Genomic DNA, 27328 nt, shown 5'->3' with positions numbered 1-27328 from the left:
CCCGCCGGGGGCGAGCGGCCGTCCCGCGCCTGCGCGCTCCCCGCCGCGCCCCGCCCCCTTCTCGCGAGACCGCGAGACGGCCGGAAGCGGCGGCCGCCGTCAGCCGCACGTGGGGTCGCTGCCGCCGGGGCCGCCGCCGCCGCCGTTATCATCATCATGGGCCGGGCGCGCCGCAGGCACAACTGGAAGGCGCGGCTGCCGCAGGGCACCGCGCAGCCTCCGCCCGCCGCCGAGCCGCTGGAGCTGCCGCTGGAGCTGGGAGGTGCGGCGGGTCACGGCCCGGACGCCGTGTCGGGGCCGCCCGGGCCGGCCCGGCTCTGCTCTCTCCTCTTCTCCCCTCCCCTCCCCTCTCCTCAGGCGTTACGTTCGTTAATGCAAACTTGGGTTGTTAACGTCGCTAGCGTGACCGTAGAGTCGCTGAGATGAGAGTTGTGGTCATGCCTTTACTGTATTTGTATTATACTTTTATTGGAAGCGTCTAAGTACCTTACAGGCTTTGCGTCGATAGTTCTATCGAAGCCATTACTGCATTTAAGCAATTCCTCATCAAAGCAGTTACTAAAAATGTGTTTAGCATTTGTGTTCTCAAATGTCAGTTTAAAAAAACCCCACTTTTATTATACTATTTTTATTATTCAAACTTTAGCAAAACAGATTCGTAGAGTTAAAAATTACCTCTGTCTGGGAGAGCCCAGAGCCTGCGGGGTCACCCGGAGACACGCTGTGTCCTGGGCTGCTCCGCTGCCCCCTGACCCTGGGGGAATTAAAGAAAACGGCAGAGATTTCGTAGTGTTATTACGTAAGTCAAGGAAAATTACCCTCACGGTTATAGTAAGCACGGGGTTATCATGTCCCCAGCTTCATGGTTCAGTTTTTTGCCCTTGCTGATGATGTGGGGTGGTTTTTTTTGGCTGGGGGTGAGGGTTGTGTTTGTTTAAAACAGCTAAATCTAGCATGGTTTGTGATAAGACCATGAAACAGCGTGCTGAAAATAGTCCACCTGGCACAGGTGAATAATCAAACACATGCTTTTAGATGAAGCAACGCTGAAGGGAATTGATGGAAGTAATGCCCTGGTCCTGCCAGCCAAAAAAGCAAAGAAGAAAAAAGTAGCGTGTGTTGTGCAACAGCAGAAGAAACCCCTAAGCAAGAAACAGAAGAAAAACCTGCACAAAATTTTAGAGCAGAAGGAGAAGAAAAGACAGGTACGTTGCTGCATGCTGGTAACTCCAGCTTTGTGACTTCTGTTAAAACAATAATTCAGTATTTGCATATGGAAAAGGTCAATGTTAACAAGCAGCTTTTGAGGTTTCCCTTGCACTGTGACTCTGGCAATCCCCGATGCATGATGCGATTGCGTTGCTGGTGTGAAAAACCAGAGGTGGAGCAACCACTCTGCAGTGCCAGCGAGCGGTGTTTGGGATGTGAACTCTCAGGGGTGTCTCAAGGACATGCAGATCCTGAATTTTAAGAGTTCACATTACAAGAGCATTAGACATCCCATTACTGGGCATTTTGGTCAAAAACATGCCACCACTCGTGGACTCTCGAGTGTTAACGTCAGTGGGGAAAAAGCATTCACCTCCCTCTCAATGGATCAGCTGTTGCAGGAACTTGTCATATCTGGGTCCTGGTTCCCATTCTCTCTTTGACCCTGAGTGAACAGATGAGTGTCGTGAAGTACATCACTAGCAGAGTAAATGACATTGTTCTGTGAAACAGATTGTATGAGAAGCTTTGTCCTTCTGCAAAATGCAAAGGTTGATGCCCCTAACTCTGCTACTGCTGGTGTTTCTGAAATACTTATTTCCAGCTCTTGTATATTTTCTGTATGCAAATAGAGCTTTTCTGTCTTTGTAAAAGCTTTCCAGGCAAAACTCCTGTTCATTTTAGTGTCTGAATAATGGTTTTGACAAACGAGCTCTATTTGTAGAGGTAGTTTAAGACTGCGTCTGTCTGACCTCCTGTCAGCGCTATGTCCCACGTGTGGGAGTTGAAGGGAGGCTTCCATTGCTCCAGCCCTCACTCCAGCATTTTAGTTCAAATCCGTTTTCTTTGCTGTTGTTTCAAGGGTGCAGCTGAGCTTTTCATTGCAGCGATGAAGGGTCAAGTTTGCATTTGTATTTTTGCTCTAGTGCAGGGCTGAAATCTTCATCGGGGAGGACTGACCATGTAGCAGCAGGAACGTCTTTACAACTTCCCAGCAAGATTTGCCAGAGCACACCCTTTAAAACTCAAGTGCAGATCTTGAAATTATTTCCTGGTGAAAATAAGCACTGATTTTGGTTGTTTTTCCCCAAATAGCGAGCGGAATGGCTGAACAAGCTGAATGAGGTCCAAGCTTCTGAGGCAGAAATGAAACTCCTGTACACTACTTCCAAACTGGGTATTGGGGAGCGCATGTATCAGACTAAAAGGTAAAGTGTTATTTGGAAAGAACCATTCTAGTTTATCACTGTGGTTGAAAACTTGGCAGCCTTCTTAGCTTTTTTTTTTTGGCTTGATTTTTTTTTTTTCTTCTTACTGCATACAGGTTCTTCAGAATGGATGGAGTTAAATAATTTTCTATTTTTATCTGATAGTATGGTAGTTATTTTCTTGTTTGACTGACAATCCTTTGAGAGAATGTTAGTTAAAATAACTGGGTCTTCCCTTTCGTAAGGGACAAGGTGGGTGACAATTACATCTGCATACTGTTATGTCAAACTACGTAATTGGTGGATAAACGTTTACTTTTTTGTTGTATTGGAAAATATCGATTGATGCTGTCCTTAGTTACTGGATTTATCGAGAGCTGCATTTTGATAGAAGTTGAAATAAATTAAACTACAGACATGTATTCTGAAGAAATGAGTAAATATCAGTATAGAGTGTGCTTAGATATGAATCCAGCAATCAGGTCAGCTGAGGGTTTACCTAGCAGAGTTGTGAAAACCTCCAAGAATGGAGAACTGGGTTAACCTCTCTGCGTAACGTCTTCTTGCGCTGCACTACACCCGAGGTGTAGAAGTTTTCCCTATTTGAGTAAAACCTGGGTTCAGGCTCAGCCAGTGACTTTTGATGGTGTGACTTTTCTGGTTTGTGCTGAAGACATGTCTGGCTTGAGGTCCTGGAGAATGTTGACCAAAACGTAGTTCATGTGTTGACGTTTTGTTCCAGGATGATACAGGAGCCAGGGACTGCTGTACCTGAAAAGATTAGGAGCATCAGTGGTGCAAACAAGAGAAGACACAGCTCAGATTCAGAATCGGAGCCTGAGGAAGAACCCAGTAGCTCTGAGGAGGAGAAGGAAGAGCACAAACAAGAAATTGAAAAGTCGTCAGCCAGTGATTTGAATACTGCTGAAAAGCCAGAGGAAGGCATGAAGGCGGGAGCGACTAACCAGAAGCCAGCCAGTCCTCATGTGCCAGTTTGCCAGGCAGCCTCCAACAAACCATCTTGCAAGCCTGCGGTTTTCATTCCAGTGGACAGGTCTCCTGAGATTCAGGTGAGACTCTGTGAACAGGAAAGTGCCTATCAAGGGGGTTGGAAATTATGGTATCTTCCATCAGATTAGGTCACTGCAGACCCTGTAGCATTATCTTGTGTCTCTTGCTAATACTGCTTGGCAGCGGCGTGCACTTAGGGTCCATGTTCTGGCAAGTTGTACATGTACATGTCTGAGCTTTAAACCTGTCAATCTAGCAGAAGGAAAACTAGTTTCTTCTTAGGATATAGGCATTTGTCTCTGGTTTTAAATATAGAATCTATTAGCAGTCTTTTATTGTTCTTTGCTGGAAAATCTTGTGATGTCACTTTCAGCTCTCCATTACGCTATATCTTACGCTGGATAGTTTTATTCCATTTGCTGTGGGTAAGGCGTTCTGTACAAATGGGAAAAGCTCTGCATGTGTCTGAACAGACAAGACAGAGTTGTGAAATGAGTTTTTCCTTGAAGTGCTATATTAATGAACTCCAGGGACTCTGGTTTCACAAATTAAAGTGCAGGGCTTGCCAGCTGCTTTCTGGGAAGCTGTTCTGATGACTCCAGTTCTGGGACATGCTCATGTGATATTAGCTGGTTTAGAGCTTTTCGAGCCACAAAGCTTGCAGAATTCCTTTTTCTGGGTTTTGTAATCTGAGAAAGGAATCAGTTTTCAATCCTGGGGAAAACAAAAAGGGAGAGAGAGACAAAAAAGTGCAACTAAAATATGTGTTTTTTATTATTTAGGAAGCAAGACTAAAGCTTCCAATCCTTGTTGAAGAGCAAGTCATCATGGAAGCCATTAGTGAGAATCCCATTGTGATCATATGTGGAGAGACGGGAAGTGGTAAAACCACACAAGTACCTCAGTTTCTCTATGAAGCTGGCTATGCCAGGTATGAGTCGTCTTTTATATTCAGCAAATGTAATTAGAAAAATTCAAGCTCAACTCAGTCACTTCTGATTTTGTTTCTTTTCTTCTGATATGGCTGAACTGAACCTGGTCTTTTCTGTGCAGTGGTAGTGGCCATGTTGAATGGGCTTTTAAAAAATCTGAAGGGAGTAAGACGGAGTTGCAAAAGTCTCTCCACGTAACCAATCTTTTGAAACCTCTAGGGTAAAAATTTCCTTCAAAGCCACTGGCCTGTTTTTTTACAGAGGGGCTTTATTGTCTGCCCATCTCACATAGTTTAACCTCTGCTTCCAGAGGTTTGTTTTTACTTTTGAAAGAAAATGTGTGTATTTCTTAAGAACATCTTTTAAAATAGCTGTGGCTCATCTGGCACTATTGGTAACATTTATAAGCTTGGGCACTTCATAAGATGCTTCTTGGGAGCTGCATCAGGTTGTGTCCAGCTTCTGTGCTGCTGCCCCAGCCTGAGTTTCTTCTGAAATTGACCCTGTTGCCAGAAGGATGTCCAGGGAGACTGGAGTTCAGTGAGCTGCAATTAGAGAGACAATGTTTTGGGAAAAAATTCCTGTGATACATGCATCTTCAGATCAATACACATATAATAGAAGGGTAATCCTGAAGCTTCCTTTCTGTCTTTTTCTTCTAACTACAACTAGAAGTGATACTGTGTGAGTGATGCTACTTAATTTAGAACCATTGTGCAGAAATCCTGTTGTCATCTTTCTAAGTGTTTCTCCCTTTAAAACAAGCAGCCAAACAACCTCTCCTTTTCTTTCCTTCACCCCTTTAGTTCAAACGGTACTATTGGGATCACTGAGCCTCGGCGTGTGGCTGCAGTGTCCATGTCCCAGCGAGTTGCTAAGGAAATGAACTTGTCACACAGGTGAGGAGAAAAAAGCTGAGACCTTGCTAGGATGGTAAGGCTGAGATGCTCTGTGTATGGCATAGACTGAAATCAAGACTTGCACATTGCTTGTTCAGTCTTTGGCGAAGAACTGTGGGGAAGTTACTTATAAACTCCTCTCTGGGGTTGTCTATAAAAAAGCCAGATTTGTTGCTACTAATGGTTGTAAGTTACTTTTTAGAGAGAGCTTTGTGGAGGTGGTGTTTGGGAAGTGGTCCTAGTTTGGGAAGTGGTCCTAGTTTGTCTCCATGTGAGAAAGCACCCCATAATGGAGAAATAATTCAGAGTGACATTGCTGTGTATCCCAGCTTGTAGCATTTTGTGTGTGCTAGGCTCTGGGGACCTGATGGTATGCTTTTTGTCTTGTCTTGGCATCAAGTCGTAATTCAGTTAGGCTGAAGGCTGCCTCCTGGTCTGAATGTGAATTTTCTGTTTCTCACCATGCTTTTTCTTGTGGCTACCCTGGCATTTCCTCACAGAGTGGTTTCGTATCAAATCCGATATGAAGGAAATGTTACAGATGAAACACAAATCAAGTTCATGACGGATGGTGTGCTGCTGAAAGAAATTCAGAAGGTAAGTTGCTGTCCTCAGTGTTATAAAAAGGAAAGTATTTTGTATAGCTAGGAAGAGAGCCAGTTGGCTTTGTGTGGATTTGTTGCCAACCTTTCAAAGCAAAACCCCTTTCGGCACCGGAGATGTGTTTCATCTCAACCCTTTATATTCCTGCCCAAGTCCCTAAAAGTTAGGTTATGTTGCTGTGTAAAATAAGAGCAAGGAGGAGACCCTCGGGAACTAGGCTGCTTCATGTAGGGTAAACACAGTAAACTGTGCTCAAATATGTGGGAGAGAGAGCAGCCGTAAGGATGGAGGGCAGGGGGGCGGTCAGTGTTTGTGTAGCCATAGGTTGTCTTGACTCAAAAATGTCCTTGGGTTGAGGCTTCATGTGGTGAAATCAATCTTTCTTCTCAGGACTTTCTGCTTTCAAAGTACAAAGTCGTCATTATTGACGAAGCCCATGAAAGGAGTATGTACACGGATATCTTGATAGGCCTCTTGTCTCGCATTGTGCCTCTTCGTGAAAAGGTAAGAGAAGCAGTATTAATGTATGAGATGCAGATGTGCTGGGGAGGAGGGTGTTAGACATGAAGAGGCTCTGTGGGAGGAGGGACTGTGTGTGGTGTGGCAGTTGATGGAAATCTGATGGAAACCATGAAATAATGCTCAGATAATGTGTTTGTCTTTCCATATGATTGAAGAAGCACAGAGCCTACAAAAAGGGGAAAAATAGTACATATCAGTACCAACAGATAATTTTTTCAGGCAATATGCGGTTAATTTTAGACTTACAGTGCCACAAGACACGTGTAAATAATAAAATTGGCAGCCTGTTAGAAAGCAAGATGCTTACTGTTGCACTGGAATAAACTGCCAACAGCAGTGCTTAGGGCTTAGTTTTGGAGCAGACATCATGGAGTGTTTGATCCTGCCTGATGTTGGGGCTGGTGGACTGCAGGGCAGTGCTTGGCATTTGTGTTTGTTTTACTTTAGGATGGAGAGAGAATGCAGTGTTGAGAGGCAGGACACTCTCAGCATCAGGATTGCCAGTGTCTGGTTTTGTGTATTTTAAGACACGTTGCATTTGAGGCTCTGTGTATCCTCTGTCACTTGACACAGTGCTTTTGTTGTCTTAGATTTTGAGTGTTTTGGTGCAGAAACTTGTATCCAGTCCTGCTAACAGCTCTGGGTTTGTGTGTTGTGTAGCTTACCTGCTGCATGCTTTCAGGCACAGAATAACACGTTTATGTCCCTGCAGAAAGGGCTGCCACTGAAGCTGATCATCATGTCAGCCACCCTTCGTGTTGAAGATTTCACCGATAACAACAGGCTGTTTTCTGTTACACCTCCTGTTATTCAGGTATCGTTCTCCTCACTTGGATCTGCGTTAGATGTAACAGCTGAAATACAGTGAGGGCTTCCTTTATAAAACCAATTAAAAAATAGAGGCACTCTGATCTTTCCAGTTGGTGCTGAAATCTTTCAGATATCAATTTAAAAATAGTTATTTTGTTAGACTATTGTTTCTTTTGGGACTTGGTGTTTTTCTTTCCACTTTTATCAGAAAACTGCCCTGGCAGAATCTGGTTATCTTGAAAAACTGTAAGTTACAGTTCAGGAGAACTAGCAAGCCTCAGTCTGAGTTGATCTGAAAGAGAGGAAATTGTTGGTTTCTAGCTTGATTTTGTGGTGTTCAGGGTAGACAACACTGATAACTTCTGTGGGTCTGGTGTTTTGTAGGTTATCAAAACTAAGAGCTGAACAGATGAAAGCTGTAATGATTGTGCTGGAGTTACGACAGCAAACCAACCCTTTTTTTTTTTTGTATTTCCTCTCTAGGTAGATGCAAGGCAATTCCCTGTAACTGTTCATTTTAACAAGAAAACTCCCCTAGATGACTACAGTGGGGAGTGCTTCAGAAAGGTGTGTAAAATCCATCGAATGTTGCCCTCAGGTAAGGTCATTGCTGGGAACCTCTCAAATTCTTTACACTTAACATGTCTAAAGTTTTCTGGGTTGTTTTTGGGGGGAGCTTTTTTTTGTTTTTTCTTTTCTTTGTTTGTTTTTTGGTGGGGTTTTTTTGTAAGTTTAAATATGGGACTGCAATGATGTATGGTGTGCTTTTACTTCGAAGGCTTTTGATGTGAAAATTACCCTTCAATTAAATCATAGCATTAGCATGCTTCTTGAGGGAGTAGTAGAAGACAGATGCAGTCAAACACCCTGTTCCTCCTTGTTACGTCACAGTATATTTGACCTGTCTTTTATCAACCTTGTGATCTGAAGCTTTCCTAGGTGAATTATCTATGCTGAGGTTGAGAGTGATTTCTTCTCTTGCAGGTGGGATTTTGGTGTTTTTAACAGGCCAGGCAGAAGTTCACGCTCTCTGTAGAAGGCTAAGGAAAGCCTTTCCGTTCCAAAAAAACAACACTGCAGGTAATGCTATAGAATAAAGGACTGTTAAACTTTGAATTTATCCCACTGAGAAGTGAGCTTGCTTTGCACCTAAAAATAAGTTTTTATTTAAAAAAACCCCCACAAATCAAGGGTTGGGGAAAGGGCTTGTTGTGGATGATTTTGATGACTGATTGTTAAGTTTGTGCTGTTTTGAGTTTGGGGAGAAGGTTTGTGTGTATGATCCCTTCCAGTTCCCCAGAATCCATTGCATTTCTTCACTTACTCTGTTGGTTGTGAATTAAAGTGGTGACTGTATTTTCAGGATAGTGGAATTTCCCAAGATGACTTTAGAAAGTCAAATTCTAATATAGCTCAGCTAATTGTCTCCTAAACCTCAAGGCATACAGTTGCTGTGTGTGATGCTGTCGATCCTCTGTATGGTTTCTAAATGGAATTACAACATTAAACTTGTGTGTCATCCCTGTCCCCTCTGCCTTCAATGTGACTGTTTGTTTCTTTCACACTGTGACACTTTCTGAATCCCCCAAAAGATGGGAGTGGAACCAGACTCTCCCCACTGCCTTCTCCGAGGGAAAGCATGCTCAGCTAACAGTAATTTCACTGCCTGTTTTTGTAGGAGATGATGACAAAGAAGAATCAGTGGAAGAAATCAGAAAATTTAAGAAATCGAGGAAGCGGAAGAAAGTTATGGTAATGTGCGATGGCTAGAATTTCTCCAAGAGTCAGGAAGGAGCAGGTACCTCCCTGCAAAACAGTAGTCCTGTGTAGCTGTGTTTTGCACCAGACTGTTTTAGGCTTGCATGAAGCCTTGTAGCCTACATATGTCCCCTCAGGATATCCAGTAATACTACCTACACTGATAACTGCTGCCTTATGAGCAGCAGAGTGCTAAAATATGTCCCTGGATATTATGGGCAGGAGTCTGATTTCAGTTGAGTACTGACCATTACTGACCATTAAAACTGTAATGGAAGGAGTTCCAGACTTGCTGGCTCCAGGGTTGCTCCTCATCTTGCCATTTGTTACCCAAAATTGGGACTGATTTATCTGTGAGGAAGGGTAGCATTTGGCTTCCACCCAAGTCCTACATGTGCTTTGTTAGCAGGAGATCTTGATGTTATAGATATACTGTCCACTGACGTTGGATCCTGGTAGCTGAAGAGGCCTGAAGTAAAGAAATTTTACCCTTTCCCACTGTCCTCCAAATGAAGAAGCTTGGCTTGTCACAAAATGTTGTTTGAAATACTTGGGTTATTCCTCCCCTCCTCTCCCAATTACAAAATGCTGATCCTCAGCCTTAAAATACAAATGAAATCTCTCAATCCCTCTTTCACCTTCAGGTCAACAAATGTTTGGAGTAAGTGCTCAGCTTTGCTTTCAAAGCAATAAAAAGTGCTGTTTGTGTCCCCCCCTTAATGCTCTGTGGTCATCTTTCCTGTCTTTCTCCAGACACTCCCCAAAATTGATCTGGACAATTATTCTGTTGTACCAGTGGATGAAGGAGATGAAGACAGAGATGCTGAAACTGATGATGATATTGCAGGGTCTGATATTGACCTTGATTTAGGAGATGGAGACTCAGAAGAAGGTTTGGCATTTACGAAATAAAAATTCCATATCTCCTGTCACCTGTGAAATGTGCAACATAAGCTAGTTGTCCTTTGTTAAACTGGTGTGATAACACAGCAGACCTGTGTCATGGAAAAGCTATTAAGTTTTTCCATCTTCAGCTTTGTACCAAATACTTTACTGTTTTTAAATGAAACAAATGTTTGTGAAGACATTGCTGGGACTAAGCCTGGAAGTTGACTTACTGTGTATTTAATAATATTGGTTTGTTTCTTCATAGATGAGAAATCTGATTCGTCCCTTCCACTGTATGTGCTCCCGCTCTATTCTTTGCTAGCACCAGAGAAACAAGCAAAGGTAAAGGATTTATTGTCACAGTGAGTAAATGATCCTTATAGATATGTGTGATCATTGTCTAAAGTCACATGTGCTTTGTGAGTTCAAATTTCCATCTTGGACTATCCATCAGTGGCAGACTTGAATGGCCCAATGGGCAAGCTGGGATGGGGTCAGAGCAGGCCTTGCTTAGGCTGGGATCTGCCTAATGTGCCAGTTCAGCAGGTTGGGAGAGATGAAAAGTGACAGTCCTGCAGCGTGTTAAAATTAGTCATGGCCCTGGGACACATCAGGATCACGCTGCCAACAGGCAGTTCATACAAATTCTTGCATTCCCTCTTGGGCTTTGGATGTGGCAGCAGTATGTCTAAATACAACTCAACACTGGTGTCTGTTCTACCTGGAATCCCTGTGGATGTTTCTGAGGGATTAACTGAGTTGGATAGAGACCTCTAGAGCTGGAGACAGAGTTAAGTCTTTGGTCTCACTCTTGGGTTTCGCCTGCAATGCCACATGCGTTGTTGTCCCTTTGCAACCCATCTGAGTTGACTGCCTGTCTTTTTTCCATTGTTGGCAGTGCATTTCACATGCCCGTCTCTTTCTTGTAGGTATTCAGGGCTCCTCCTCCTGGCACGAGACTGTGTGTTGTAGCCACCAATGTGGCTGAAACATCGCTTACCATCCCAGGCATCAAATATGTGGTTGACTGTGGAAAGGTCAAGAAACGTTTCTATGACAAAATTACTGGGGTTTCGTCTTTCAGAGTCACCTGGATATCTCAAGCTTCAGCTAACCAGCGAGCAGGTCGGGCTGGCCGGACGGAACCAGGGCACTGTTACAGGTTAGCTACCTGCCATGGAGAGGGTTAGGAGAAACAAAAAGCCCAACGAGTGTTAGCGTGAATTTGACAGCTTCCGTCATTGTGCTGCCCCTTTCATAAGGACCTAGCGCTGCTTGAAACATTTTAGTTTTGTCTGCTCTTCATTCAAGTAGGAGAGGTGAAGCCAAACATGAACTGTCGCTGGTGATGTTGATTTGACAGTTTGGCTTTTCAGGGGCTGAAAACCCTTATTTTGGTGGCCAGATTAGCGTGGATTCCACTCCAAGCCAAGTCAGCTTTTTCTGAAAAAGGCGGTATGCCCCAACCATTAAATAATTACATGGTTATGTAAATAGTACCCACAGCTGCCTTTTTTAAAATCCCTTGCCAATTTTTCATGCGTATCTTTTGAGTTAAGGTTTCTTTTAAGTCTTTAAGCAACACTTCTGGTCCACTAGGTTATACTCTTCAGCAGTCTTCATGGACTTCGAGAAATTTTCTGCTCCAGAAATAACAAAGCGACCGGTAGAAGACTTGATTCTGCAAATGAAGGCATTAAATATAGAAAAGGTGAGGTGTAAATTGGCTTTGTGCTACAGTGCTCATTGAAGTGGTTGCCCCTAGGAGCCAGAAACAAACACAAATAAATGCCTTTTATTGTCATTGCTTGAGGCTGTGCCTTGCGTTAGAAATGAGGATCCTGGGACTTGATTTTAGTTTTGCTAATTGCAGAAGCTGCTATGAATTCCACCAGGCCTTAATAGACGTGTTTGTCCAGGTAATAAGAGCTTTCTTACATTCTTAGGAATGAAAAAAAACCCCTGTCCAAACAGGGGTTGTGGTTTAGAGATACTTGAGTGCTTTCAGAAAGCACAATACTTAACATTAGGCCTTAAAGCAGGCTGCCCTAGGCGGTGCCTGGAGTCAGTGGCAGCTGAGGGTGACGCTGGTATTCCTGTTTCCTAATGTTTTTGTTCTAAATGTTTCCTCTCATTATATGTCCTTTCCTCTTGCTTCTGGCAAACATCCTAAATGTTTTTCTTTGGTGTATGTAACCAGAGGGGAGGGTTTTGCTCCCTTCCAGGACTTGTTACTGTGTTCAGACTCTGTTTTTCAGTGGGAGCCATGTCAATGATGTACTGAGAGGCATTTTCTCTTGGTGTGTCTAGGTAATCAACTTCCCGTTCCCAACACCACCTCCAGCAGAAGCACTTGCAGCAGCTGAGGAGTTGCTGATAGCCCTGGGTGCCTTGAAGGAACCCCCTATGACGGGAAGGTAACGTCTGTGGTCCCCCACAAATCTCTTGGCACTGCTGCTTGGCCTCCACTATCGAGGCAGTGGGCACTGCTGTTGTCCCGCCTGCTTTTCCGTCTCAGCCCTCACATCTGAGGATGTGCTTTTGTACAGAGACTGGCATCGTTTTAACAGTCTCTGGTTCACCTGTGTTTGTTTTACTGGCCCTGGCTGTGTTTTGGCAGGGAAAGACTGTGCTAGGAGTGTGCCATGCAGGGGAGGTGGGAGCTGCATGAGGAAGAGGAATCTTTCTCCCAGCCTTTGGGACCAGCACATAACAAAATCTGAGAAAACGCATCAAATTAATTGGGCTGCCACAACCAGAAACACAAACTTGTTCTAATGCTGAAGTTACTTCCTTACATGACTTCTCTCTCTCTCCACCAGGCTGAAGCAGCAGCTGGCAGCAAAGCTGAGTTGTCCTATTAGTCCCCTGGGCAGAATAATGGCCACTTTTCCTGTAGCCCCCCGCTATGCAAAGATGTTGGCATTAAGCAGGCAGCATGACTGCCTGCCATATGCCATTACCATAGTGTCTGCCATGACCGTCCGGGAGCTTTTTGAAGAGTTTGACAGGCAAGTGAATTAGCCTGACATCCTATTTACAGGATGCATCACCTTGTCACAGCTCATGCCTCTCTCTTTATGTTGAGGCCCCTCTGCACATAAGCACAATACTCATTTATGCTGTTTTGTGTTTCTTTTAGGCCAGCAGTAAGTGAGGAAGAGACAGCGAAACTCAAGGGGAAGAAAGCAAGGCTTTTACAGATGCAAAGGATCTGGGCTGGGCAGGGGCCGATGCAAAAGCTAGGAGACCTCATGGTGATGTTAGGTATTGTAGACAGTGATTTCCCTGTACTGTTAACTTCCATTCTGTTCTCCTCTCTGCTACCCTGAGCTCTCAGCTTTATACAAGCAAAGGCATCCTTGTGCTGCAGAACTGAGTCCAGCAGTATATTTTCTAGGCTGTTCTCTGGGCAGCCTGCCAGTGTCCCAGGCTAATGACGAGTCAGAACTGTGATATGCATGTGTTGGCTATGACAGTACTGTCCCACACTTGGTTTAATTAGGAGAACTGATCGGCTAAGTCATTTTCTCCACCTGAATATTCACTTCCAGGGGCAGTGGGAGCCTGTGAATATGCTGGGTGTACCCGTAAATTCTGTGAAGAAAATGGGCTCCGATACAAAGCAATGCTGGAAATCAGGCGCTTGAGAGGGCAGCTGACAACAACAGGTAAGTGGGTTTTGAGAAGAATTGCTGTGTTTATTCTCTTTTGGAGGGGGTGACAAATCAACTGGGCTGTTTGTTACATCCTTTTTTTCTATTGAATCTTAACTCACCATTTTTTTTCCTTGCAGTGAACTCAGTCTGCACTGATGCTGGTCTCTATGTTGATCCAAAGATGAAGCCCCCAACAGAAGCTCAAGCAACTTACTTGAGACAGATTGTGCTGGCGGGGCTGGGGGATCACGTTGCCCGAAGGGTTCAGGCAGAAGAGCTCCTGGATGACAAATGGAAAAATGCCTACAAGGTAAACAGCTGTATTTGACTGAATTCTTCTTCCCCTCTGTGGCAGAAAGACACTCCTGTGCAAAGCCTGGGCTTACGGCTGCATGCAGCATTGGGACTGCATGTGCTGGCTTTCTACAACTTCTCTCCATAGAGTTTAAGTTTCCAGTGTTGCAATTTCCCAGTCCTCATGTAGGAAGTGTTATAAAAGAGCTAAGAAGTAGCATTAGTCCATCTTGCAAAGTGCTTGAGGTCTCCAGAGAAGGTGAAGCAGAAAATTGTGAGGTTATTAAAAAACTCCATCACTTAAGGAAACCATATAAATGTACATCTGAGAGAGACTGAAATTCAATGCAATCAAGAAATTGAATTGCCAGTAACTCATCTTACTCTGCTTCAATCTTCTGTGCTTTCTGAAAGACTGCTCTCCTGGACGACCCAGTGTTCATCCATCCAAGCTCAGTCCTCTTCAAACAACTCCCAGAGTTTGTGGTGTATCAAGAAATTCTTGAGACTACAAAACTGTATATGAAAGGTGAGACTGCTGCGGTCCCTACTTGTTCCGCAGGTATGGCAAGGAATTCAGAAATGCCTTAGCAGAATGTGTCCCTTGCTATGGTGGTTGAGTGTTCTTACAGAGTGGTCCTGCCTCCTGGGATTTGGATCCTTAAGCTTTCTAGATCTGGATCAGGGGAAAAATTGGCCTGGTTTATTCTTTGTCTAGCAGAATTGGCTAGAGCAAAGCTCAGCTTCTGAAATAGCTGCTCTGCACCAGCTCTGTCAGCAATAGCTACCTATTGCTGGTTTCTGAACAGAAGAATGTAAAAAAGTTGACTTGAAAAATGAGATACGAGTAAATCTGTGGAGATGAGATCCTGACCGTGCGCTGTACTCATGGGACTGACAGTGAGTGGCAGCCCTTGGCAGCAAGCCTGCATTCAGGTGTGTGTTTTCCCTTCCTAAGGTGTGTCTGTAGTTGAACCCGAGTGGATTCCTGCCCTGCTGCCACCATACTGCCACTTTGGGAAGCCTCTGGAAAATCCTCCTCCATCTTACTGCTCCGAAACAGGCCGAATTCGATGTCACAGACCAAGTGTCTTTTGTAAGTGTCTTGAAAAGTGTCAAAATCTTGTCTGACAACTGCTCTATGGTTATTGTCATGCTGCTTTTAACAAGACTTATCAGCAGACCAGAAAGGTCAAGCTCAGCTTGGTCTGTTCAAAGAGCTTAACAGTGGTTTCAGTAGCTCCATGAGATTCGTAGCACTTAAATATCAGCATCTTCCCATTGGCATGGGCATTTTATGCCCATCTGCTCCCTTGTCAAGGAGCAAGGCTGGCTGGGTGGTGGCAGTATCCTTGCCGCTTCTGAGCACCTGTGTTGTCATATCTCCCTTGGAAATGTACCCTCTTCTTCGAGCATTTAGGAGACTTGGTGTGATCTTTCTTTCCAGATCGAGTTAGCTGGCAGCTCCCTGCTGTGGAAGTTGATTACCCAGAAGGTATTGATCGTTACAAATACTTTGCCAGGTTCCTGCTTGAAGGAAAGGTGCGTGCGTTCCAGCTGCGTTACTCCCTTGATGTTAGCAGTAAGTTTTTAGCCCATTTTTTTGGAGGAGATGGGCCTTGTGGGCCTTTGTGCACATGCCCATTCCTCATAACTGGCTGGTGGTTGGAGGAGTTTGCTGCAGTTGGTGGGGTGGGGAAGATATCTTTAAAATACGAAACAGCATGAAAATCAGCATTTGGGTGAAAGTGACCCCAAATTTAAGTCCTGTTTTTGCAAAGGAAGAAAAAACTATAGCTCATGTCTTTGTCTATTTGGAGACACAAGAGTGATCTAGCAAGCCACTAAGGACAAGGTTGGTATGGACACATGGATGGGAGAGAGGTGGTAATAGAGGATGTGGGGTAGAAGTCTGTAGCAGTCCCAAGTTCAGTGACAATTGTCTCCACAGAACAGTTAATTTACATTGTTCATTATATGCTTGTTATAACAAATCTTCCAGGTCATTGAGAAGTTGCGTTCTTATAGCCGGTGTCTGCTGTCCAGTCCCCTCATAATGTTAAAGACATGGTCCAAGTAAGTTGTTAAAAACAAACTTAAGGTTGTTGTCTCCACCGAACAGTTTTAACTTCCTTTTACATTAAAAAAATTCAATGCTGGGAAGGGTGTTCTAGATAGTCATCTTGGCTGTAGCTGCAGGGAGAGGAAAATGAGTTTTCTTACCAAAAAAAATTGTGTCTCGAGAGAATTGGGCTATTCTAAGGGCAGTGTGGAAGAACAGGCAACAGGCTGGTCACACTGACCTCTGCAGGCTGCTTCATACAAGTAAATTGCTCACATGTAAGAAACTGTCAGATGAGCACTACTACCTTCCTTGTTTTTCTTTGCAGTTTGCCCAATTATATTGTCTTTATTTCTTTTCAAAAACATGTTTGCAACAGACTGTGTTTTTCTTGTGGTTTTGATTACGTTTATAGAACTGTGACCTTCAAAAGGACTGTCAGCTATTGCTTCCCTTGCTATCCCTGCAATATCCTCTCTTGTTTACCAAAATAACCTTTCTCTGAGTTTTCTGTGAACTGACAGATGCAAGGATTTTGAAAAGCTTTGTTAAAAGTGATTGATGTCACAGATTGTTACCTGAGGGTCCTACAATTACAAAGTATTTTCCTTTTTTAGTCAGTTCAGAGTTCAGTGTGGGACCTTTTTGCTTTACTGTGTGCTATGCAGCTGCATAGCAGACAATTTTATGCTGTCAGCAACAAGAGCAACCTGCTACTTCTTTTAACAACAAAAAGTTGTGGTGGGGAGACATACTACTTCTAGTGAACTTTCTTGAGCCGATGACATGTCTCTGTATCCAGAGGTCATGTATTTCTACATCTATATTTAGCCTGTTAAAAATACTGAGAGTATAAATTCAGAAAGGTAAGGTGAATGCTGTAACACTTTGCTAAACTGTGCTAATGAACATTGTTTTATTGCACCATTTTATTTTGTGCCGATTTAGACTTCAGCCCAGGACAGAATCCCTCCTGCAGGCTCTAGTTGCAGAAAATTGTGATAATCGCGATGCTTTACTGGCTGCATGGAAGAAAAATCCTAAATGTAAGTGTTCTGCTTGCTCTAATTATTAGTTACATCAGTGCAGACTTTGTAGTACCTTGAGCATTGCTGAATTGTAATTTAAAAAATGGGTGATTTCACTTGATAAGCTCGAAATACTTGCTATTTTCTCACCAGAAACAGTAATGCTCTGTGTTTGGGTCTTGTGAAGAACTGGAGTTCCCTGTACTTTAGAAAGCAACATTTATTTGTATTTTAAGAATTTATTTTCTGTAATTCTAACCACAGTTAAAATGTTTGGTTTGGACTTTTGAAAAATTGGGCTACGACAGTACTGTCAGTGGATACGGGAAATTTTTTTTTTCCAGGTAAAATGGATTTTGTTCAATATTAGGGTACCAGATTATAAGAGTTCTTCATAGAAGCAGCTACAAAGTGATGCAGTGGTGGCTTTCACAGTAATTCTCCCACACTTGATACTTTTATATCTGCATGCAGGTGTCCAAGCTCCAGCACTGTCCCAGTGATGGAAAGTTGGTTCTTGCTCTCAGCAGGGTGACGCCACAGGACCTTGTCTTTCCAGCAAAACAGCTCCAGTCCCTGACTCCCATAGCTGTCTAATCACTCCTCTCTTTCATTCTAGATTTGCTTGCAGCCTATTGTCAGTGGATCCCTGAAGCTATGCATGATGATCTAGCCCAAAAGTGGCCACCAGTAGCACTGTGAAGTGCCTGGCTCTGTTCTTGATGGGACTCCTTTTCTTGAAGATGTTTTGAGAGCTTGTGTTTCCTTGGAAATCTGATGACATAGATGGACTCACTAACTGGTAGCGATACTTTTTTGTAAGCGAACTGGGTGTTATTCTGCTTTTCTGGGAAGCCCTCTGTGTTCCCAGAAGCCCTACCAGCTGTTTCGCTGGTATTTTGTAATATTGTCTGGATAATTTTATCCATTGTATTTTACAGACTTTTTTTTTAATCTGAAGTTTCTCTTTGGACTATATTAGTCATATGGACTGTAATAAATATGTATAGTTCTTGGTTTGGATGGGAGAACTGTTTTCTATGTGGGATGCTGCAACAAGCAGAATTTCAGACCTTTGTGGACTCTTCCTCGTGTGTCACAGCAGATCCAAACGCAGATTGAACCTTTGGTCCTTGTGGTGGGTTGACCCTGGCCAGCAGCTCAGCAGCACATAGCCGCTCGCTTGCTCCCTATCCCTCTGGCAGCACAGGAAGTGCTTAAGTGAGAAATCTCGTGGGTTTGAGATAGACAGTTTAATTAGTGAAGCAAAGAAAACAAAGAAGAAGAAAAAAAATCAAAATGATGCAAAGGTGACCACCCACCACCTCCTACAAAATGACCAGCTGGTATCTGAGCATGACTGACATTATACAGCACACACTATCCTTTTGACCAGCTCAGGTCAGGTGTCCTGGCTGTGTCCCCTCCCAGCATCTTGCCCAGCCCTGGCCTGCTCGTGGGGGCAGCAGAAGGGGGGTGTCCTGGTTTCGGCTGGGATAGAGTTAATTTTCTTTCTAGTAGCTGGTATAGTGTTATGTTTTGGGCTCAGTATGAGAAGAATGTTGATAACACACTGATGTTTTCAGTTGTTCCTAAGTAGTGTTTATACCAAGTCAAGGATTTTTCAGCTTCTCCTGCCCAGCCAGCAAGAAGGCTGGAGGGGCACAAGAAGTTGGGAGGGGACACAGCCAGGACAGCTGGCCCAAACTGGCCAAAGAGGTATTCCATACCGTGTGATGTCATGTCCGGTATATAAACTGGGGGGAGTTGGCATGGGGGAGGGGGGGGAATTGCTGCTCGGGAACTAACTGGGCATCAGTCAGCAGGTGGTGAGCAATTGCATTGTCCATCACTTGTTTTGTGTATTCCAATTCGTTTGTTGTTATTATTGTCATTTTATTATATTAAACTGCTCTTACCTCAATCCATGAGTTTTACTTTTTTTTCCTGATTCTCTCCCCCATCCCACGGGGTGGGGAAGAAGTGAGTGAGTAGCTGTGTGGTGCTTAGTTGCTGGCTGGGGTTAAACCACGACAGGGAGGGGGAAAAAGAGAAGGCCTTGATGTGTAAGTACCGCTCAGCAACAACCAAAACACTGTTGTGTTATCAGCACTGTTTTAGTCACAAATCCAAAACACAGCAGCCTGTGGGCTGCTATGAAGAATTTGACTCCAGCCCAGCCAGACCCAGTACAGTCCTAGTATTTCTTTTCCTGCTTCTCTAGGAGTTTGCCATGAGTTCAGAGTATCCATTAATCTTGGTTTCAGTATTTTTTTTTTTCCAGATCTCTCCTCATACCTGGTTTGGTGCTGCAAGCACTCAGATCTCCTGGTGCCATTGCTCTGCCATATGGTTTGGCAGTACTGTTTTGTAGAGCCTGGTGCTCCTGAGCCACCCTGCGTTTTGTGGGTTGGAGCACTTTCGGGGATGCAGCAGCTTTTAGGAAACGGGGCAGACTTTAACCATGCCATCTGCTGATTTTGCAGCAAGAATTTGTGGTAGTCCCAGAAGAAAATGGATGGCTGAAGTTCACCTTTCACCTAAGCTTTTTCCTCCTTGGTAAACCCTGCGCTCATGCTGTGTTAATTTGCTGTTGCTTGTAATACAGCAATAGGAGGAGGTGTGGGCAGTGACCTTCCTGTCCTTGCTTTCTGGAGGAAGCTGGTGCAACCCAAGCACAGAAAAGGCTGGCACTCCTGCACCCTCTGCTCCCATGGCTCCCACATGCTTCGGGGGCTGCAGGCCAGGACACAGGCAAGTGTTAAAAATATCTAATGCCAATGAAACAGCAACCTCTGTTTTCAAGCAAGCCTGTTGTAGCTATGTGTTTATAACGTACATGCTGCAGCGCCATAGTGTTTAGCAATGACTGCGGGCAGGAGGGTGCTGTGAGCTCTTGGCTGGGCACCTTTCTCTAGCAAGAATTGCAGCAGAAGTTTGCAAACTGCTCTGTGCTTATGGGAGGGAAGGAAAAAAACAAAGGATAACGTCGAGCCCGTTTACAAATAACGGCTCCTTTGGAAAACTGGGCGAGAGGAAGCAAAAACAACCGGCTTGGCAGATCGGGGACAAAACAAGTGGAGATGCCGGGGATTGAACCCGGGGCCTCATACATGCAAAGCATGCGCTCTACCACTGAGCTACATCCCCTCGCTGCAGCGCACTTTCTGCGCAGCACATAGAGAAGTGCTGCGAGCCGCACGTCAGGCCCAGCGGGCGGACCGCTCCGCTCCGCTCCGCGCCGCCCCTTCCCGCGCTGCTCCCCCCGCGTTGCGCCCCGGCGCCCGCAGCATCTGCGGGAGCAGCGCGGGGCCTGCGGGCGGCTTCCCTCGGGGTGAGGCCCGCGCTGCGTGGGGCGGCCGCGTCCTTATAGCGGACGGCGGGAAAAGTTCACCCTGTGCCTGTCCTCGTTAGTATAGTGGTGAGTATCCCCGCCTGTCACGCGGGAGACCGGGGTTCGATTCCCCGACGGGGAGGTCGCTTGTTTTGCCCCCGGCTGCCGTTTTTGCCCGGCGGCCCCCGCGCGAGGATTTGTCTGTGACGCGGCCGTGGAACCGGCGGGGCAGCCTGCGGCGGGGAGTGAGGTAAAGCAGGCGGAGCTGCTTTTTGTGCCGGGGGTCGGGGGGGTCGAGGTCCGCCGCTCTTCCCAGGGTGCTTTCTGAGCACCCTGCTGCTGCTATTTTTTGGGGGGGGGGGGGGGTGTTGCCTGGGGTCCCGTCTCCGCCCTGCGGGAGGTTGGAAACCAGTAGGAAGGAAGGGGAGGGGGGGAACCCTTGAACGCCCCGGGAACTGGGCGCTGCTTTTGCGTGCGTGAAACCCGCGTGGGGAGGGCAGGTAAGGGCCGGGGCCACAGGCACCCACGGGTGCGCTGGGCGGGGTCGTATCCGCGGCCAGCGTGGGGGTTTCTCGCGGCCGAAATAGCTCAGTTGGGAGAGCGTTAGACTGAAGATCTAAAGGTCCCTGGTTCGATCCCGGGTTTCGGCAGAGCCTTTTTCTTTCACCGCGCGGCTGACGGTGGGTCGTTTTGCCGCCGAGCGGAGTGGGGGTCGGGTCTGCGGTCCCCCGCGCTGGGGGAGGGGCCGCTGCCCCGGGTGCCAGCGCTCACGCGTGTGGGGGCTTTGCGGCAGCAACCGCTTCCCCGCGGTAGGCGCCTGCCGGGACCTCTGCCCAGCGGCGGGCGCTCGGGTACGGCCCGGCCCGCCGGGAAAGGACTGTTAGGCCGTCCTCGTTAGTATAGTGGTGAGTATCCCCGCCTGTCACGCGGGAGACCGGGGTTCGATTCCCCGACGGGGAGGTTGCGTAATTTTTTTCTTATTTTGAGGTTTTTTTTTCTTCCGGAACGGATTTTTCTAATTTCCGAAGGAAAAAAAAAAAAAAAGAATACAGTTTTGCGTGTGCGGACCCAGAGCGTTCCCGTACTTCTAAGAGCTGCCTGAAGTTCACACCGAGCTTTGTACACCACCGTCCACCGCTCACAGCCCGATCCCGGGAGGCCCATGGCTGCCCGTGTCCCCTCACGGCGCGGGGTGCCGTCCGCGCCCAGCACCTCTCTGCCCTCCCTTCCCCGCAGACACCCGCATCGCTGCTCCCCCCCATCCCATCAGGGAAGAAAAGCGCGGCTCCCGGACCTGGCCGCCGGGCAGGGAAAGGCGTGCGGGGCAGGGGGATGTAGCTCAGCGGTAGAGCGCATGCTTTGCATGTATGAGGTCCCGGGTTCAATCCCCGGCATCTCCAGAAGAGGCCCTCGTCCTCTTTTCCCTCCCCCCCGTGATTTATTTTATCGAGGGTTAAAGTTGCCATGTCACATTAAATAACAACAGAAAACTGCACCGTGAACGTGCTGCCCAAAAACGCTCTACGTTGGGCAGCTTCCCCATGGCACAAAATTTTTTTTTTTTTTTTGTCAGTCGGTTCTCCTCAGGACTATGCAAACACACAGGATTCTCATGTCTCTCTGGGTATTTCATTGCCACACTAAGGCCCTGCAGACGCAGAGCAGCCCTAAAGGAGGAAGGAAGCACTAAACCCTGAAATGCAGGGGGATGCTGGCCTGTCAGCCGTGCCTGACACCTCTCCACCCCAGAACCTAGCAGAGCTGGCTACGTGCAAACCTGCAGTCAGCACAGAGGAGGCTCAGGGTGTCTGCACCGCAGAGCCAGAGACAAAGGGGAAGGCACAAATGCCAGGACACCACAGGTGACTGGACTCACTGGTTGTGATGGTGCAGGAGCTTTTCCTGGCTCTGAGCTGGCTCTGCGGTGTCCGCTCTCGTCTGCTGTCCTGCTCCAGCTGGAGGGTCAGTGGCAGCCCCTTGGCAGCGTGACCAGGCTTCACTGGGAACAGGGTCGGAAGGAGCTCTCGGGAAAGCCCTCTTGCTTTGATCTCCTGTGTTGGCCGGGCTCACGCGGTTCTCTCTCACCCAGGAAACTCTTCAGAGCCACAAGAGCTGAAACGTATGGCACAGAGAGACCAAAGCACACACAGAGCTTGAAATACCTTTTATCTACTCAGTTCAGTTACCAGCTGTTTTATCTGCACTGTTCAGTTATCAACAGCGTATCCAGCTCTCTCTGGTAGGGAGAGCTGACTACTGACAGATGTAAAATGACATTTCCTGCCAGAGTGGTTAAAATGCTCCTTGTGCTATTTATTTACTCGTGTTGCTTCTAGTTGTTATTTTGAGCCAAATGCTTGGCTACAGCACTAGTAAGTGTGAAGATCCCTGTTGTAAATAACTCCCTGGACAGGATCTCTCTGGGCAGCTGTACTTCTGGAATACAAGAAAGAGATGGTTCCTGCTCCAGAGAGTTTGTAGTAACAGGGACAAAGTAACAAGACTTTCTGGCACAGGAAATCAGTATTTGTCAGTATAATAGGTCATGGTCTGTTAGGACCAACATCCTACTGTTCACCAAGCTTGTCCTGAAATCATAGCAAGGGGTAGTTGTACAGACAGTGTAGGAGAAACACGGAGTGGCTTTGTTCACAGAAAGCCCCTCCCAGCTCGGGAAAGCAGTGTTCCTTCTGCAAACCAGCCAGCTGTATTTAAGGACTCTGTTGCATTCAGGCCTAACATCTCCCTTGCAACCTGAATATAACGCAAATCTGAACTTTTAGGGGTGTGCTGCTTCACCATTTGTTTCAGACATCAGGTACAAACTCACTCAGGATGCTCAGTGGTTGGCTGTCTACCCTAATTAGATGAAGAACAGCACTATATCATTTTAATTTCTTCCCATTACAAAACTCTTATCATGTCTGTCACAAAATATATTGCCACGTGCCTTTTTGACTATTTTCAGACCAGTTCTATGTGCTCATTCTGTAACTAGAAGAATAAGCTTAGCATTATTATTCACTTTCAGATGAGGCAGACCTAAATCTGAAAGGCTATTCCAGTCTTTTATGTTTATACAACTCCAAACGCACACAATATAAGCCACTGAACATGATTCTAACCTGAGAAGAAACCAAAAGGCTTTTATGGGGTTTTTGGGTTTTTTTCCCCAGTTAAATGACCCGGGTGTTTGAGATTATTATTACACTGAGTGCAATGCTGAGTTTTAATACAAACCCAGCCCACCAGCAGTTGAGAAGCTCCCCAGAGCATTCCCCCCCCTCTAAAAGCTCCATATGTCAGGGAAATGCAGGCTGGTTTCCTCAAACCAATCACAAAGCTGTTGCTGGGCCTCTGCTCCTTTCCTACTGGTGTGCAGCCCTGGGTGTTATCTGTGTCCGTCTGGTAGGCAGCGGTTTTCTTTGGGTGCTGGCAAACGAAGGATTTTGTAGGCGGATTGAACCAAATGGCATCTCATGAATCTTGCAAACAAAGCCCCATTTTGTTCTTAGCTATGCCCTTGAACTGCTGTATAGTTTGACAAGGATGGCACAGAAGCCAACTGAGTGCAACAGAAATCTACTGAAGGTGCTCTGTAAGTGAGAACAGAATAAGAAATACGCATTATTATTTCTATTTATGATTGATTTTACCCCAGTGGCAAGGCCTTAGTCCTGCATTATAAACTCCACTGTATCTCAGATGCATAGTCCACTTTACATGTGCATATATATATATATATATACTCACTGATTATATCTCAGGCAGACTGCAGGACTCTGATCTTATCTATCAGGCCTTCTTTGTCCCTCACTTCAGCTCTCCCCTCTCTGGGCTGCCTGATCTCCATCCCCTGGCAGGAGTCTTCTGCAGCCTCCCTGCCATTCAGGCTGCCCTGGCCTCAGGCCCCGGCAGGTGTCCCGGCATCATTAAAGCGGCTGGACAGCGACTTGTCTTCCCTGTCCCTTGCTCCACAGGCCATGGTGGCACAGAGGGCCTGGCACAAACCTGCTCGCAGGCTTCGCCCGTGCCAGTCCCAGCAGGTTTGTGCCTGCTTACACCGGTCCCAGGTGGGGGACGCCATGCTCCCCTGCCACTTCTCTCTCTCTGTCATGCTAAAACGCATTGGAGGCTTCTTCAATAGAACTACACGGCTTCCTTCTGACCGAAACAACAGTCCCTCTTCCTACAGGCACCTCACAAACTGCCTCCCCACGAGGCCTGTGGGCAGAGCTGCCCCTCACCCTGCCCGAGGGAAGAAAATCAAGGAGGCGCTTTTGAAGCAGGGAGTCAACTATAGGAGTTTAAATCCCGTTTTACGTATGGCTCTGACAAGAAGCTTTAGGCACAGCGGCGTCTCTGAAGTCGAGAGGGCTCGGCTCGCCGAGGCACCATAGCCCCCGGCCCCGCTCCGAGGGTTCCACGCCAGGTTTTTCTCCACGCCCCTTTGCGCACTCACTACCGCCACCCCCCGCCCGCCAGTCAGGGCCGCCTCACCACGCGACGCGCTGAGTCCTACGCGCTGCCGGGCCTCACTTCCTTCTACTCGCACAGTAGAACTACGGCGCGCACCACAGGGGAAATAGTGCCTGGCGGAGTGATCTGATCCGCGGAGGCGGGGCGCGAGAGGCTATATAAGGGGCGGGAGGGGAATGTGTGGCGCAGTTGCAGCTGCGTAAGTCTCGGAGAGTGTTGTGCATTCGGCTTGGCCTGCGAGCCCCGCGGTGAGTGCTGCGCGGCTTGGCTTCGCCGTGCCTCCGCGGGGAAAGCGCAGGGTAGAGCCGCTTGTCGTGGCGCCGGCAGGGCTTAGATGCGAGCTGGGTGGCCGGGCGGGAGCCGCGTGTGTGCTGAGGGGGAAGGGGATGCGGCTGGAGGAGATGGCGGGCTGCGGGCGGGGCGTGGGCCGGGACGCTCCCCTCCCCCGTGGCGGCAGCACCGCGAGCCGGCGGCGGAGATGGGCGGGAGAGGGGAGTATGAGCAGCCAGCGGCAAAATGGCGGCCGCGCAGGCGCAGCGGTTCCTCAAGATGGTGGCGGGCGCGAGCGCCTTGGGCGGGAAGGGGAACGGGGCGGGTGGCCCCGCCTCCCTTGGGGGTGTGGGCGGATCCTTCACTCTGACGTCACAGGGCGTGGAGCGGGGACAGGCTGTTCGCAGGGAGCGGCACCCGCCGGTGTGCTGCTGCCTCGGGGGAGCTGGGCTGCCTCGGGGGAGCTAGGCTCCCGCGCCTTGGCCTTGCTGCGGCCTCCCGTGGGAAGGAACGGGAAAAGTGACGAAGCTAAGTGGTTTCTTTTCTTCCAGAGAAAAATGCAGATCTTTGTGAAGACCCTGACCGGCAAGACCATCACCCTTGAGGTTGAGCCCAGTGACACCATCGAGAATGTCAAGGCCAAGATCCAGGACAAGGAAGGCATTCCCCCCGATCAGCAGAGGCTGATCTTCGCTGGCAAGCAGCTGGAAGATGGGCGCACCCTGTCTGACTACAATATCCAGAAGGAATCCACCCTGCATCTTGTGCTGCGTCTTAGAGGTGGCATGCAGATCTTTGTGAAGACCCTGACCGGCAAGACCATCACCCTGGAAGTTGAGCCCAGTGACACCATTGAGAATGTCAAGGCCAAGATCCAGGACAAGGAAGGCATTCCCCCTGATCAGCAGAGGCTGATCTTTGCTGGCAAGCAGCTGGAAGATGGGCGCACCCTGTCTGACTACAATATCCAGAAGGAATCCACCCTGCATCTTGTGCTGCGTCTTAGAGGTGGCATGCAGATCTTTGTGAAGACCCTGACCGGCAAGACCATCACCCTGGAAGTTGAGCCCAGTGACACCATTGAGAATGTCAAGGCCAAGATCCAGGACAAGGAAGGCATTCCCCCTGATCAGCAGAGGCTGATCTTCGCTGGCAAGCAGCTGGAAGATGGGCGCACCCTGTCTGACTACAACATCCAGAAGGAATCCACCCTGCATCTTGTGCTGCGCTTGAGGGGTGGTAACTGAACTGGCTGGTTGTTGCTTGCTTCCTTCCAAGTAAAAATTTCTCTGCACTTGTTCATTCCAATAAAGTTGTTGCATCCACAAAAATTCATGTCTTGAGTTACGTGAACAACTATTCATGCCGTTAGCCAAATCTAGCTGTCTCATAAACTGCAGTTACATAGCTTCCACAGACAAAGGTATTGCAAAACTGCTTTATGTAAGGCTTACATATGCCTGTCAAGCATAACTAATGCTTCAGCCATGGTTTTCCTGAGGTTGTATAAGTGTTTTCATAACTAGCTGAAGCACTGGCTGAAGTTCAATGCCAGTCTGCAGATGTTATGCAGCTGTTGGGGTTGTGTAAGTATGCATATGTAACGTGAAACTGCTATTGTGTTTGAGCTGGCAGGCTCTGATAATACTTCTTTGCCCAGTAATTGCCAGGTCCTGCCCCTAGTATTTTTGCAGTAATGAGGTAGCAGCAAAAAGGTAATCTGGCAGTTGATCAAAGGCCAGCAGCCTGCTCTGATGGTTGGGTGGCTGCATGGTGAGTGGTGGTAGGATGTTGCTGCTGATCCTGCAGCCCTTGGCCAGGTACTTGAAAAGTGTTAGGGCGAGTGTGAGGAGTCATCCAGTTACAGGGTATACCATGTTTTTTAAAAAGCTTAAGTGTATTAAGCAAACTTTGTAATTTCAGATGTACTAGCCTGGAACAAGCTTTCATTCCTCCTGTGAACTTAGTGGAAATACAGTATTAATGAGCTAAAATGTCACAGAGCAGTTCCCGTATGCTGTAAACACTGGCAAAAGGGAAGTCTCCACTGAAGTATTTTGTGATGAAGCAGAGATTGCTGGACATAGGAGCTTGTGAGTAGTTGACTGTGCTGCACTGGGGTTGGGGAAGTGGGAAAAGGGGGATGCTCAAGAGCCAAAACCCAAAAACACCCTTCATGTGAGTGGTGATGTGGCTTGCCTTTGGGAGGGGATGTGGTGGGAGTTGGAGTAACAGTTTCAGCTGATCGCTGACCTCAGTGGGATGTGAAGGGACCTTACGCCATCCAGGTTGGAAGGGTGGGGTAGCAGGGTTTGACTGAAGTAACACCAACTGTCCGTTATTCTTGGTAAGAACAGTGGAA

General features: G+C 47.1%; 2 protein-coding genes, 1 long non-coding RNA gene and 5 other non-coding genes across 8 annotated transcripts; 6 read left to right on the top strand and 2 right to left on the bottom strand.

Moving 5' to 3' along the window:
- The first annotated feature begins 99 nt into the window (after window positions 1-99).
- On the top strand, window positions 100-17602 carry DHX37 (DEAH-box helicase 37). The gene is made up of 27 exons (XM_075041441.1): window positions 100-262; window positions 1036-1205; window positions 2305-2417; window positions 3160-3487; window positions 4211-4359; window positions 5167-5259; window positions 5760-5856; window positions 6253-6366; window positions 7097-7198; window positions 7678-7792; window positions 8179-8274; window positions 8873-8946; window positions 9706-9844; window positions 10106-10182; window positions 10770-11002; window positions 11440-11551; window positions 12151-12257; window positions 12663-12851; window positions 12983-13107; window positions 13395-13511; window positions 13637-13809; window positions 14208-14322; window positions 14752-14889; window positions 15241-15335; window positions 15796-15869; window positions 16804-16901; window positions 17503-17602. The coding sequence occupies exons 1-27, from the start codon at window positions 157-159 to the stop codon at window positions 17583-17585; spliced, it is 3432 nt and encodes a 1143-aa protein (XP_074897542.1). The 5' UTR covers window positions 100-156; the 3' UTR covers window positions 17586-17602.
- On the bottom strand, window positions 4372-24847 carry LOC142037244 (uncharacterized). Its single transcript, XR_012652313.1, has 3 exons — window positions 24718-24847; window positions 22094-22329; window positions 4372-4905 (listed from the first exon to the last, which is right to left on the bottom strand). It is a non-coding gene; the product is annotated as an uncharacterized LOC142037244 (long non-coding RNA).
- Window positions 19962-20033, bottom strand: TRNAA-UGC (transfer RNA alanine (anticodon UGC)). The gene has a single exon. It is a non-coding gene; the product is annotated as a tRNA-Ala (tRNA).
- Window positions 20288-20359, top strand: TRNAD-GUC (transfer RNA aspartic acid (anticodon GUC)). Its single transcript has one exon. It is a non-coding gene; the product is annotated as a tRNA-Asp (tRNA).
- TRNAF-GAA (transfer RNA phenylalanine (anticodon GAA)) lies at window positions 20795-20867 on the top strand. The gene has a single exon. It is a non-coding gene; the product is annotated as a tRNA-Phe (tRNA).
- TRNAD-GUC (transfer RNA aspartic acid (anticodon GUC)) lies at window positions 21106-21177 on the top strand. Its single transcript has one exon. It is a non-coding gene; the product is annotated as a tRNA-Asp (tRNA).
- TRNAA-UGC (transfer RNA alanine (anticodon UGC)) lies at window positions 21546-21617 on the top strand. Its single transcript has one exon. It is a non-coding gene; the product is annotated as a tRNA-Ala (tRNA).
- On the top strand, window positions 24704-26297 carry LOC142037243 (polyubiquitin-B-like). The gene is given in 3 exon segments (XM_075041442.1): window positions 24704-24944; window positions 25518-26171; window positions 26173-26297. Coding segments are annotated over 2 exon segments (675 nt in total). The 5' UTR covers window positions 24704-24944; window positions 25518-25523; the 3' UTR covers window positions 26200-26297.
- Window positions 26298-27328: the final 1031 nt, after the last annotated feature.

The sequence above is a fragment of the Buteo buteo genome, chromosome 11, assembly GCF_964188355.1.
Source record: "Buteo buteo chromosome 11, bButBut1.hap1.1, whole genome shotgun sequence".
Lineage (NCBI taxonomy): Eukaryota > Metazoa > Chordata > Aves > Accipitriformes > Accipitridae > Buteo > Buteo buteo.
The sequence above is the reverse complement of the archived record's forward strand: the minus strand, read 5'-3'. Positions and strand labels throughout refer to the sequence as shown.